This window comes from Lactuca saligna, chromosome 8 (genome assembly GCF_052625555.1).
Source record: "Lactuca saligna cultivar CGN05327 chromosome 8, ASM5262555v1, whole genome shotgun sequence".
Classification (NCBI taxonomy): domain Eukaryota; kingdom Viridiplantae; phylum Streptophyta; class Magnoliopsida; order Asterales; family Asteraceae; genus Lactuca; species Lactuca saligna.
The window spans coordinates 130,541,786-130,556,333 of record NC_136424.1 but is presented as its reverse complement, the minus strand read 5'-3'; the positions used below and the strand labels follow the sequence as shown (position 1 = coordinate 130,556,333).

Sequence of the window (14,548 nt, the reverse complement as noted above, 5' to 3'; positions counted from 1 at the left end):
AATTTTCCTAAATTTAAGACTTCGTATTTATACAGGTTTTCGTACATCTGGATACCATTGGTATCTCTGATCTTTGCAGTTGATCTTCTTCCAATTCATTTGCGTTGGCAAATGTTTGTCTGTATATTACTATATTTGGGCATGTCTTTCCTTAATTGCTTTTCATTTAATTTTTACATATGGTACTTCATAATCTTGTTTCATGTTCTTATGATTCACAGTTTCTCAAGCTGGAAAAATCCACTCACGATTGAATCTAAAGCTTCTTCTTCAATTTCCGTGTTGTACTTCGAAGGGTTTAATTTAATATCATCCATTCATCTTCGAAAGCTAAGCAGAATTTTTCATCTTGATATGAATAGATTTTCATTAATATTACAAACTTCATCTCATTAGTTAAGATAAGCTTTTATATTGTAGATTGATACCAACTATCGTCGTTGGTCAAAATTTGGATCCTTATGAGGTAGCAAAAGTAAAACATGAGTCTTTTCAATTATTCTTTTCACACTATCACAAGTCACAACTTGGACAAAACGAAAGCAATGACATCAACTCATAACCTTTATAAATATAAACTTCATTATAATCAGTCCATACTTACTTAGATTCAAGCAAAACTTGAAAAGCTACATTTTTTGCGTTCATTCGTTACAGATTACATATTGTTACAAGATGAATGACGAATTAATCTTGCTGGATTGTTGGGCAAGTTCATATGGAATGAGGGTCAAGATAGCACTTGCAGAAAAAGGGCTTGAGTACGAGTGTCGTGAAGAAAACTTTCAAGAAAAGAGTCATTTGTTACTAAAATCTAACCCAATTCATAAAACAATCCCTGTTTTGGTTCACAACGGAAACCCCATTTGTGAGTCTCTCAACATTGTTCGCTACATTGATGAATTTTGGCCCCACAAATCTCCATTGCTTCCTAGTGACCCTTACAAAAGGTCACAAAACTTGTTTTGGGCAGACTATATCGACAAAAAGGTCCTCATTCTTCCCCTATCTTGTTTAAACACTTAAGTTTAATTTGATTTCATTGGTTAGATGTTTTTATGTTAAATTTTAAGGAATATTTTTTAAAATGTTAGGTTTGAAAGCTTAAAAGCAAATTGTAATATTTAATTGATAAAGTAAACGAAATAATACATGAGTATTTTTCTATGATATCATTGTGTAGAAATCTTCAAATAATAGAACAAAATTACAACTTAAGTCGTTAAACTTTAAAAAAACAATCAATGATACATACAAAAAAATATATAAACCTCGGTTATTAATATAATACAAAAGCCTCTTGTTTTAACACAAGCTATTTGGGTGCAGATTTATAGCATTGGGAAAAGAGTATGGAGGGGAAAAGGTGATGAAGATCAAGAAATAGCAAAGAGAGAATTCATAGAATGCTTGAAAAAGTTGGAGGATGAATTGGGAAATAAACCATATTTCGGGGGTGAAAATGTAGGTTTTGTGGATGTAGCACTTGTACCCTTTACAAGTTGGTTCTACACCTACGAGGCTCGTGGTAACTTTAGCATCGAGGCTGAGTGCCCTAAGCTTGTGTCATGGGCCAATAGGTGCATTCGCGACAATGAAAGTGTCGCAAAAGCTCTCCCTCACCCTCGCAAGATCTATGACTTTGCTTTGAATCTTTTAAGTAATGACTCAAAATGAAGACAATATAATATGCATTTGTAATATGTGGACTTGGCGAATAAAATGATCATTTGGTTAATGTTTCTAACAAACTTTCTTCATGATATATAATTATTGCTTAAATTTTTCGTATGATTAGTATCTAACAATAATCGTCATTATTATTTCATTATATAATTATCAGGGCCGGCCCAAAGGCAGGACGAACTGGGCCACTGCCCAGGGCATCACATCATATAGGGGCATCACTTTTCAACAAGTTGCTACTGGTGTTGAAATTATTTTTGGCCCAATCTTGTCAATACCTGGATCACGAATGCAAATGCAGCTTTTGGAGGCGGGGAAAAGGAGTAAAAGGCGGCAAATAAAAAAATTCAGAGGGAATATAAGCGCGTTAAATAAAAATTGAAGATGAGGAGACAAAATTTCCGATCTGCTACAACGATAAACACTAAACAGGACCTACTGGGACACTGTTCTTACTGCCCTTAGCGATTGATGTCATTGCAATGGTAACTTATCATACGCCTTTACCTGCATCTGCGTCTTCGTCTTTGCCTCTTTGGCTTTAGGTATAGATCAAAATCTCAATCTCGATCTCATGACCTCTATTATCTGGTATTTTGTATCTAAGATCTCATCCTCTAAATCCTCAATTCTCATGGTTAAGCACTTACTCTTTGTTGGTTTGTTCATTGGCTTTGTAGAAAAAAAAAATCGTAATTTCCTTAATTGTTTCTGCTTTTTCTCCACAAAATTTAGGGAATATTTTATTTCTATTTTGATAAATTTGTACGGTTTGTGTTTTGCAATTATTGGTTTCTATCCATATCATCATGTAATCATTATTTATCAAATGTTAACTGAATATTGACTAATATTTACTTTATCAAATTTTTAGTGAAGTAGTTCTTGTTTTGCTTAATGAGTAATTTATGATATAATAACAAAAAGGAACTCTTTTTAGTTCTTTAATGTCAATACTAATTTGATTATTGTTTGAAACTGATATTTGTTGAAGAAATGCATAATTATACATAAGTGATTAAGTGGACAAAGATTTCATTTAGAAATTTTAACTTCTGTTTTATGAATTTGCAGTTTTGTGATTAAGTTTTACTAAAGTATCATTTATATTCTAATTTTTCTTTTTGTTCATTTGTCAAATCATTTGTTTCAAAAGTTCAAATGTTTTTATTAGCATCTTGAAACAAAATTAATGGATTTATTTATTAAGCTATAGATTTAATAGGGCATGTTGCTGTTAGAAACACATAAAGGAGAAATCATAGTCATCTATGTAGACTACAATGACTCAAAAAATAATCGAGGAAGATTGATTTTTTTTCAACGGTAAGGAAAATATTATATACAAAAGAGAAGCCAGTGGGAGTCTGGCAAGTACAAACAGACGAGATACAAAACAGAAGAATAGCAACAAAACCAATTGGGGAGCACCAGAACAGAAACCAACTGAGGAGCACCGGAACAGAGAGAAAGATGCAAAGAAGTTTTGAGGCAACACCAAAAATAGCAACAAACTTTAAAGTCCACCTAGAAACAACAACCAACTTGCAAAATAAAGGAGAAAGCTAATCTAAAATCCATCATGAGGCAACAACCATGTACTCAATCAGTTCGGCATGTAACCATATCCCACACAAAGTTGTTTTAGGTAGTCATTGCATGTTTAGTTGTATGGTTATAGAATTTATAAATTATAAAAGTGCTACATTTTTATTTTATAAATTTATATTTTATTTGAGTTCTCTTCAATTATACATACGGGCATATTTATGTCTCTTTGCCTGGGGCATTGAAAACGTATGGACCGGCCCTGATAATTATAAATGAAACATTTTTCCTTTTACCATATTCATTTGAAACTCTCATGCATTTTTCCTTTCACTACATTCATTTGAAACTCCCATGACTTTTCACTTTCTTTCTAATAATGTTTATAAATTGGTTAATAAGATTAAATAAATATTAAACCTAAAGTGTAATCATATATAAACTAAATTTCAATATTAAAAGAATATTTTTACTTCTACTTATTAAGTTATGTTTTTAAACTTTTAACATATTATACTTAATTTATGTGTTTTAATATATTGTTAGATGTAAACCATTATCATTTTAAAACTACAACTTTTGAACAATTTGTATAAAATACTTCAATTATTAATTTAAATATAACATTACAGGGTCAACTTAAATATAAATTTTAGTTGAACGTAAACAACCTAAAGAATAATTTATAAATAGTTAAAAGTGATAAGTTGTAGAGTATTTCTAATAATAATTATCATTATCATAAAGAAAGTATTTTTCCTTTCACCATATTTATTTGAAACTCTCATAACTTTTCACTTTCTTTATAATAATCATTATAACTTGGTTAATAATGTTAAATAAATACCAAAACTAAAATGTATTCATATATAATCTAAAATTCAATATTAAAAAATATATTTACTTCTACATATAAAGTTATGTTTTTTACTTTTAACATATTATACTTAATATATTAATTTTAATATATTATTGGATGTAAACCATTATCATTTTACAACTATAACTTTTGAATAATTTGTAAAAAATATTTAAATTATTTAGAGTAAATTATGCAATTCGTCCCTTGTGCAAGTGCTAAAAAGCACGTTTAGTCCCTATTTTCAAAAATTAACTCGGATCGTCCCTCGTATCGTTAAAATTTGCACGTTTCGTCCCTAAAATCATTTACCAAACATAAAATGTCTATTTTGCCCTTTTCTATTTATTTTTGATTTATTTTTAGATTATTATTATTATTATTTATATTTAAAAAAATCATTAAATAAATGGCCCCATCTCATATACCCACTTCTTCTTCTTCTTCGTATCTCCTGTAAATCACCACCTCTCTTCCTCACAAGTATTGAGGTACTATCACTCTCAGTTCTTCTCCATCTCCGGTGAAAGAATACCATTATCGTCAACACTTACATGCCACCATCGTTGGAGCTACAAACACACACAGAAAAAACCATCGTTGTCGCCACCGCACACCACCATCATCGTCTCCTGCTGCCCTGCTCACCATCACTGCAAGCTCCCTCTCTACCTCTCTCAGTTACATTACACCACCTTCGATAACTCTCTCTCATTCGTCATTCTTCTTCAACACCTGCTCTCCTCTCTCACTGTGTCTTATCTCCGATCTGCAAGCTTCGACGGGCCTTTCTGTGCTGCCACCAACATGATCTTCTTCTCTTTCGACATCCATTATACCACCACCGTCTTTCCAGTCAAGTTTCCCCCTTAATGGATTTTCATTTTTGAAATCTCAAATAGGTTAGAAAAGAAAGAACCATACACCCCCTTCTTCTTCGATTTCAAATGGTTCGGTCTCGATTTATGAAAATTCCCCTTCTGTGAGATAACGAACCGGCAGGATTGGTGGTGGTGAATGATTTAGGGATACGATATTGGTGGTGGTGAATGATAAAGAAGTGCAGCATAGGGTTTCGGATACGATTGAAGGGCGTGAATCAGGTGATTAAAAAAAGGTAAATCGGTGATGTGAAAAGTCGTTGCTTTGATCAACTGAAGTGGGTTTGGAGTTGGACTTGAATCAAGTGCTCAAATGGAAATTGTGGGTTAAAAAGATTTGGTTTTACATCAAATAGGATCATCTGGGTTTCGTTTAATGGTGAAAATTTTTGCTTTTGATGATGGGGTTGGTTGTTGTAAGGGCGTTATCGTCACCTGTGCACTTCCATCGCATTCCTTGTGGTGCTTGGGATGAAAGTCGATTTCAATGGGTTTAGGGTTTGACCGGTGGTGGTGTTGTTTCGTGTTTGTCGGAAATGGAGAGTAAGAGGACATGGTGAGAATGAGAGAGATGAAGTTGGGGAAGGGGGTGGGGTGGATATTTGTTTTTGTTTTTTTTAAACCTGAAAATGATAAATAAATAAAATAAAATTGAAAAAGAAATCACTTAAGGGCAAAATGGTCATTTTATGTTTGTAGGGACGACCCGAGTGATAAAATAATGATACAGGGACGATCCGAGTTAATTTTTCAAAATAGGGACTAAACGTGTATTTTGACACCTACACGAGGGATGATTCGTGTAATTTACTCAATTATTTATTTAAATATAATATTACAAGGTCAACTTAAATATAAATTTTAGCTTAACTTAAACAACCCAAAAAGTATTTTGTAAATAGTTAAAAGTGATAAACTATTGTGTCTTTCTAATAATAATTATAATTTGATTAATAAGGTAAAATAAATATCAAACCTAAAGTGTAACCATAAATGAACTAAATTTCAATATTAAAATAATATATTTATTTTTACTTATAAAATTATGACTTTAACTTTTAACATATTATACTTAATTTATTAAATTTAATATGTTGTTGTATGTAAACCACTATCGGTTTAAAGTTATAACTCTTGAATAGTTTAGACAAATTACTTAAATTATTAATTGAAATATAACATTACAGTGCCAATTTAAATATAAATTTCAGTTCCACTTAAAAAATTCACTTAATATTTTATGAATAGTTAAAAGTGATAAATTATAGTGTTAAATGAAAAAACTAAGTTGTAATCTCAATTTAACTAAAATATTTCCTAAAGTTTTCAAATAAGTAGCTTAAAATAACTTAAAATAACAATAGATAAAAATAACTCTATATAAATGATTATATTGTTACCTTTGAAATCAAAAAATAATGTTTGATGTTTTAGATAATTATAATGATAAAAATTAAAACGTTAAAGAAATAAATTTTAAATTAACAATAACAAAAAAATATAAATCACATTAAACCATATATTATATTTAATTTTATTATTTAGTAACTTGCAGGTAAAAGTTATTCAAACGATTGAGATTATGCAGTTATAATATATATATATATATATATATATATATATATATATATATATATATATATATATATATTATCATATAATTCAAAATAATCAATATATTATATCAATTTAGTATATGAATTATTATATCAAATTTAACAAAAATCTTATTGTTATATTAAAAAAAAAAAAAAAAAAAAAAAAAAAAAAAAAAAAAAAAAAAAAAAAAAAAAACATATATTTGTAAAGATTTCAACTATATAGGTCTTTCTGCGTAACACACGGACATTCACCTAGTCATACTATACTATAAAGGAAGCATTTTTCATTTCACCACATTCATTTGAAACCCCCATGTATCTTTCGTTTCACTACATTCATTTGAAACTTTCATGACTGTTCAATTTCTTTCTAATAATAATTATAAGTTGGTTAATAAGGTTAAATAAATATTAAATATAAAGTGTAATCATATATAAACTAAATTTTAATATTAAAATAATATATATACTTCTACTTATAAAGTTATGTTTTGTAACTTTAACATATTATACTTAATTTATTAGTTTTAATATATTGTTGGATGTAAAGCATTATCAATTTAAAGATACAATTTTGGAACAATTTGTATAAAATTTAAATTATTAATTTGAACATAACATCACATGGTCAACTTAAATATAAATTTTAGTTTAACTTAAACAACCCAAAGAATATTTTGTAAATAGTTAAAAGTGATTAATTGTAGTGTCTTTCTAATAATGATTATAAGTTGGTTAATAAGGTTAAATAAATATCAAACCTAAAGTGTAATCATAAATATACCAACTTTCAATTTTAAAATAATATCTTTACTTCTACTTATAAAGTTATGTCTTTAACTTTTAACATATTATACTTAATTTATCATATTTAATATGTTGTTGTATGTAAACCATTATTTGTTTAAAGCTACAACTTTTGAACAGTTTTGACAAAATACTTAAATTGTTAATTTAAATATAACGTTACAATGTCAATGTAAATATAAATTTCAGTTCTATTTAAAAAACCAAAGAATATTTTGTAAGTAGTTAAAAGTTATAAATTGTAGTGATAAATTCAAAAACTAAATTGTAATTTTAATTTAACTAAAATATTTCCAAAAGATATTTTTATAATTGTTAAAAGTTTTCAAATAAGTAGTTTAAAATAACATACAATAAAAATTGCTAAAAATAAATCTATATAAATGATTATATTGTTACATTTAAAATCAAAATAAGAAAGTTTTATGTTTTAATAATTATAATGATAGAAATTAGAATATTAATCAAATAAATAAATTAAACATTTAATTAACAATAACAACAACTATAGATAACATTAAACAATATATTATATTTAATTTTATTAATGTGTAACTCACCGATAGAAATCATTCAAACGATTGAGATTATGCAGTTATCAGTTATAATAGATGTATATATTATCATATAAATCAAAAGAGTCAATATATTATATCAATCATCATCATTATCATTATATATCATATTATATCATATCATACTATATTATAAAGGAAGTATTTTTTTTTTCTTTCACCATATTCATTTGAAACTCCCATGCATTTTTGGCCTTTCATCACATTCATTTGAAACTCTCATGACTTTTCAATTTCTTTCTAATAATGATTATAAGTTGGCTAATAAGATTAAATAGATATCAAACCTAAAGTGTATTCATATATAAACTAAATTTCAATATTAAAAGAATATCTTTAGCTCTACGTATAAATGTATGTTTTTTAGTTTTTTTTACATATTATACTTAATTTATTAGTTTTAATATATTGTTGGATGTAAATCATGATCATTTTAAAGCCACAACTTTTGAATAATTTGTATAAATTATTTAAATTATAAACTTAAATATAACATTATAGGATCAACTTAAATATAAATTTTAGCTTAACTTATACAATGCAAATAATATTTTGTAAATAGTAAAAATTGATAGATTGTAGTGTCTTTCTAATAATGATTACAATTTGGTTAATAAGGTTAAATAAATACCAAACCTAAAGTTTAATCACAAATAAACTAAATTTCAATATTAAAATAATATATTTACTTCTACTAATAAAATTATGTTTTTAACATTTAACATATTATACTTAACTTATTAGATTTAATATGTTGTTGTATGTAAAGAGTTATCAACTTGAAGTTACAACTTTGGAACAATTTGGAATGGCTTAATGCACTTCGTAAAGTGTGGAAAGCTAAATCCAAGATAGTCGGGACCTCAGAGATTCTTACGAGAATCGATCCTATACCTCAGAGACTAGATCTACTCCGCGAACTCAGTAACATACATTTTACCCTTCGCGTCTCGATCTTGAAACCGTACCTTTCCGTTAGGACTCTCGTAATTCCACTCGACGAGATCGAGATTAACGAGATCCTCGCCTTCGTATTAGAACTGTAGTGACCCTAGACCGATAGGTCAAGCGGATGAAGCAACATCGTCGCCAGTTAGTGAAGGTTCGTTGGGATACCAACCGAGGACCCGATTTCACTTAGGAGCGCGAGAACCAATCGATTAGGAAGTTTCCCACCTCATGACTCGTTCACTCATACCTACTTCCTTAAGTAAATTCTAATTTTGGGACGAAATTCCCTTTAACAAGGGGATGATGTGACAACTCGAAATTTCCATTCTATACAAACCATATTAAGTCAATAGAAGATAGAACAGTTACAGTTAAGTTCCAGACTCTTGGGTATAAGTTTGACAGTTTTTCAGGATTTACACTTATGGAGATATCAGGAGAGTGGATGCACTAGGGTTTTGTGCAACACGGTTATTCCAAAACTCTGTGATATTAGATGTAACATCCCAAAAATACAGGCCAAAAATTTCATTTTTAAATACGTCATTATAAAACCAACAGTGTGATAAAACATCTGTAATACCATGTCATGTCAAAACCGAGTAGGAATAATCAAACGCTTTATCATAAAACAATATCAGAGTGTAATCCCAAAGATCTCATGTGCGGAAAACCATAGTGTGATGCGCTGCGATCAAGCCGGCTCCTTTCCTTTAAACACGAAGTACCTGAAACCAAAACTGAAAACCGTAAGCACGAAGCTTAGTGAGTTACCCCATCATACCACATACCATACAATCATATAATGAACAGCTAGGAGATACGGGCCTCGCCCAGGCTCATGGAGGTACGGGCCTCACCCACACTCCGCTAGCTAGGAGATACGGGCCTTGCCCACACTCCACTATCTCTGAGATACGGGCATCGCCCACACTCAGCCACTAAACCATAGCATACAAGTATATGCAATCATATACTAAACAGCTAGGAGATACGAGCCTCGCCCACACTCATGGAGGTACGGGCCTCACCCACACTCCTTTATCTCTGAGATACGGGCCTTGCCCACACTCAGCTACTATCACAAATATCATAACACAAACATATCTGGGGTGTCCGAACTACTCTTCGGTCCTAAAAACCGAACTCTACTACTATCACATACAACATATCATGCCAACATATAACATATCGGGTAGTAGCAAACCTAGATGATTTCACAAAGACAATCATCTAACATACAACTCCTACTGGTGGGCTGGCATTGTGGCCGTAGACCCACCGCTACTGGAAGGTAACTCACCTCACACTGCTGAAGTCCCGTAGACACAATCCCACACTGCTGAAGTCTCGCAGACTCAACCCCAGCTGCTGGCTGATAGATTCCCGATCTGTCAATATCAAAACATCACCCGATTAATAATTGGGTCACACTACATAACCATAAACACTTACTTTGGATAATTACATTACCCCAAGCTTGGCTTATTCAAGCCCAAGGCCCAATCCGTAGGCCCAAAGTTAACTAGGAATCAAAGCCCAACACATGGCCAAATTTTCCAAATTAGGCCTAGGCCTATACATGGTCTCATTCTAAGGCCCAACATCATATACTCATTAAGGCCCAAACCTTGGCCCATCTATGGCCTCATTTTCCAAATTGGGCCCAAGCCCCTTACATGGGCCTTACCCTAGGCCCATTAAATTACTATAGACCATTAGCTTAATCTTGGATAGTCCTTTTAATAACCCAAATCATCAAGGCCCAATAGAAGGGCCCAACAATAAACCCAAACGAAATTGGGGTTTCACATAAAATGATGATTAGGGTTAAGTTTCCTACTTAACCCATTAAGGACTTAATCCATTAAGTCCATTATCGCTTAGATTAATCTTTGCCAAAGTTTATTATTTAATATCTCAAGTTATTAAATAATTCTTTTGTGTCACGCTTAATTCCCCAAATTAAGATTTATTAGCATTAGGGTTTTTCCAACACAAATACTAGCCCATCATTAACTTTTGGACTTTTAGGTTATTAGGGCTTTATTGGGCCTACCAAGCCCACTAGAATATCATTGAGCCCAATAGGGTATTATTGGGTCAATTAGAGCCCATTAGACTCATTAGGGTTTCACTAAGCCCATTTGGCTTCATTGGGCCCATTAGGCTAACAAGGCCCATTAGGGTTTCTAGCATCCCCAATCGAGTCAACTCACAAGACAAGCACACCGCTACCCGACACGGCGGCCGGTGGTGGTTAGAGTTTCATTTCATTATTCCGATTTCTAGTTACATCTTACAAAAAAAATAATCAATTAACACACACACACCCACTAAGTTAATCACACACACACAGCCACCTAATGGTGACCGGCGGTGGTGCATGGCGGTAGCGACCACCTCATGGTGGTGGCTGTGACTTCCCTTCAAATTCCGACCAAGGGTTTCACACCCACACACTACGACACACACAAAGCCCTAAAACAGTTACACCACCACCCACCTAGAGGTTCACGGTGGTGGCAGCGATAGACACGTCGTCGTCAGCAACACAAGCGAACAACAGCAACGGCGGCAGGGCGGCGAAGCAACCATGAAAACAGCAGCAACAGAAGGAGGAGGCGCCTGCTCGTGTCCTCCTCGACGATTAAAATAGCAATGCTGCTGGGAGGCTGACAACACACTCCGACAGCAACATTATTGGCTTGGAACGACAGCAATACAAGCCCCGACATCGGACTTCAACTGCCTCGGTTCCTCCAGCGACAACTCGGAAGCATAGAACCTGAGATAGTGGCAACGGCAGGTTCGTTATAGCGGCTTTGATGGTCGGCGGCTCAATGGTGGTGGTGTGACATCGGGAGATGAAGAAGGAGGCGGCAAACGGTGGGAGGCATAAGGGGGGTATGGGAGTGACGGCTGTACACAGGATCCTTAGGGTTAGGGTTTGTATGGGCTTTATACCCGGTCCTTACAAACTTGCGGCTATAATGGCACAAATGGTCCCTCCCTCCATAGAACAATTCGAATTATACCCCAAATTTACCCTTTAAACCCTCAGCATTAAATCCTTTACAATTCAGGTCCGGTTTTTTTTACTAAAACAATCCCTCCTCTACAAACTCTTTTCAAATGAAGTCCCAATAATTACCAAATAATCCCTGCCCTCATAATTCTTTACAGAACCCATCTGAAATATACACTTTTAACCCCCAACTTCTAAAATATTTACAAGTTGCTCCTCGATATCACACCTTGCTAAATAATTATAAGTTTTAGGGCTACGAGCCATTCATTAATTTATTTATTTGTTTAATAAATAAACGGGGTTTTACAACTTTCCCCCACTTAAATTAGATTTCGTCCTCGAAATCATTCCTTACCATTCCTTACTCGCCCAACCACTATAGTAGCATGATCACCAACTTGGGCACACCCTAGCCTTCCTAGGGTAGCCATGACCAATCCTCGTAAGGCCCTACAATCCGTAGATGAACGAATTTATTGCAACAAGGTAACATTTACTCGATCTGAATTTGTTGTCTCGAGATGGTCTGAATCCCTGGCAAACCACTCATACTGAATCATTATCGTTGGGCCCAGTCCACTTTATCCTTCGACCGGCTACTCAATTTCCGATAACTTGAGGTTCCCATTATAAAATAGGATCACCGACCTAATCATCTCTGTAGATCACTTGTACCTGGCCGAGGCCCAGATACTCCTATTGTGAGTGACTTGTCACTCCGTAGTAAACCAGGTATTCCATGTGTACTTGCAACCTAAGACACAAGTACTAATACTGCCCAGACACTGAAACTGCCCGAACACTGAATTGCTTGAAGCAGTATGTTGCCACACGGCTACTTTCCAAAATTTAATGAGACCTCCCTGATCCCCATTCGTTCACTAATTATCTGAAATATCGGGTTCCTGCCCGGCTGCGGAGCCAATGGACTCCCACCTAGTCGCCTTACACGACTTCTGAACGAAATCCTTCTCTGGAACTAGTTGCCACTGAGGCTCTAACAACCCCCCGATCTAACCGATCGGGTCCATGCGTCGAATCCTATCATCATCAAACCCAAGGCTGAAAGTGATTGCTACCTAACCAATGGTAGCCTTATCTCACATGTCTTGAAGCAGTCCGTTGCTTTTCTGATCTCATAACTGTAGTGACGCTCCTACAGTCCTATCACTGGCTCAACCAGATCTAATCCATCTGGGTAATTCCAAAATCCAATCTGTGGATTTCCTTATCCCTTATGCTACACCCGCACTGGTGGGTACTACTGTTCCTTTCCAATTCTAACAACATGCTCATGCCATCTATCAACCTAGTGGATGCTACGGCTACACCTGCAGACTTACAACACTCTATCACTATCTAGATGCTAATGAATGCTACAGCTACACCCATAGACTTACAGCACTCTAACACTATCTGAGTGCCTGGTGAATGCTACGGCTACACCCGTAGACTTACAACACCCCTCACACTATCTACTGCTAGTGAATGCTACGGCTACCCCCGTAGTCTTACAACATTTTCCCAACCGGGTCGAACACGCACTCGACCTAATCGTCAACTAAACTCGATTCCTAACCGGAACTCTAACCTGGTTCCTAAAACCTGCTATCACGTGACCCCACTATATTAGTACCGTACCCATGCCCGTGATCAAAGCGTCACACTAAACCACAAAATCATCTACACCCTCTGGCAGGGTAAGAATCGGTGCCTCGTACAACCGCTGTCTGAGAGTCTTGAATGTTGCCTGCTGCTCAGGCCCCCAATGAAAGGTCACCGACTTCTTGGTCAGTCGGGTCAAAGGAACCGCAATCTCGTAGAAATCCCATATAAATCTCCGATAAAAACTTGCTAGACCCATCGGACTCTGAATCTCAGATGGAGACCTCGGAATCTCCCACTGCATCACGGCCTCTATCTTGGCCGGATCAACTAGAATACCCTTCTGGTTGACAAGGTGGCCAAGAGATTGCACCCCGCGCAACCAGAACTCACATTTAGAGAACCTTATAGAAAGTCTCTCCTCCACTTAGATTCGAATAAGTCTTCACGGCATGCGAGAATTGAAGGATTCCCAATCCATCTCGCTTTTTAATATCCCACCGATGACAAAATGTGCTTACCAATGCTAGCGTTTAATCACCGATTAAACCTTAAGATCGCTCATCCTTTGAAATCTTGAAGAGTGCTCTTGAAATCTGTTGCATACTGACACCTCAATTCATCTCCCAGGCTGACCACTGAAGACCTTAATCTTCACTCTGGCTGATGAATCCTCGTTCTCATTTCCAATCTTGCAGTACCACTGAACTCTGACCGAGCACAGCCCATGCAAAAAATACAATTCTCTTGAACATGCTATGACCCACCACTTTTTCATCTAACACGCGCGACTAAAATTATCCTTTTCATGTCACCAGCACTGTCTTAGCAACAGTAGAGCCTTGAACTCCAATATTCATCCATAGACAATTGCCGACCATACCTGAACAAGGATAGAACCTCTGAACGCTGACTTCATTGGAGAACAATCACTCCAACCCTGATCAAGTATCCTTAAAATAATACTCCTGCATAGATCCTGACAAAGATCCGAAATGATAACG

The 14,548-nt window shown here is 34.3% G+C and overlaps 1 protein-coding gene across 4 annotated transcripts; it reads left to right on the top strand.

Annotated features, from left to right (window-relative positions):
* Positions 1-580: 580 nt before the first annotated feature.
* Positions 581-3,428, top strand: LOC145011357 (putative glutathione S-transferase parA). Of its 4 annotated transcripts, none has more exons than XR_013664092.1 (4): positions 581-990; positions 1,330-1,733; positions 1,844-2,231; positions 2,912-3,428. XR_013664092.1 is itself a non-coding variant. In XM_078970062.1 (2 exons), exons 1-2 carry the CDS (start codon positions 676-678, stop codon positions 1,675-1,677), a joined length of 663 nt encoding a protein of 220 aa, XP_078826188.1. In that variant the 5' UTR covers positions 581-675; the 3' UTR covers positions 1,678-1,738. The 4 variants fall into 4 exon arrangements, 1 of the variants encoding a protein (XP_078826188.1); XR_013664091.1 differs by having other exon boundaries at positions 2,903-3,428; XR_013664090.1 differs by having other exon boundaries at positions 1,844-3,428.
* The last annotated feature ends 11,120 nt before the right edge of the window (positions 3,429-14,548 follow it).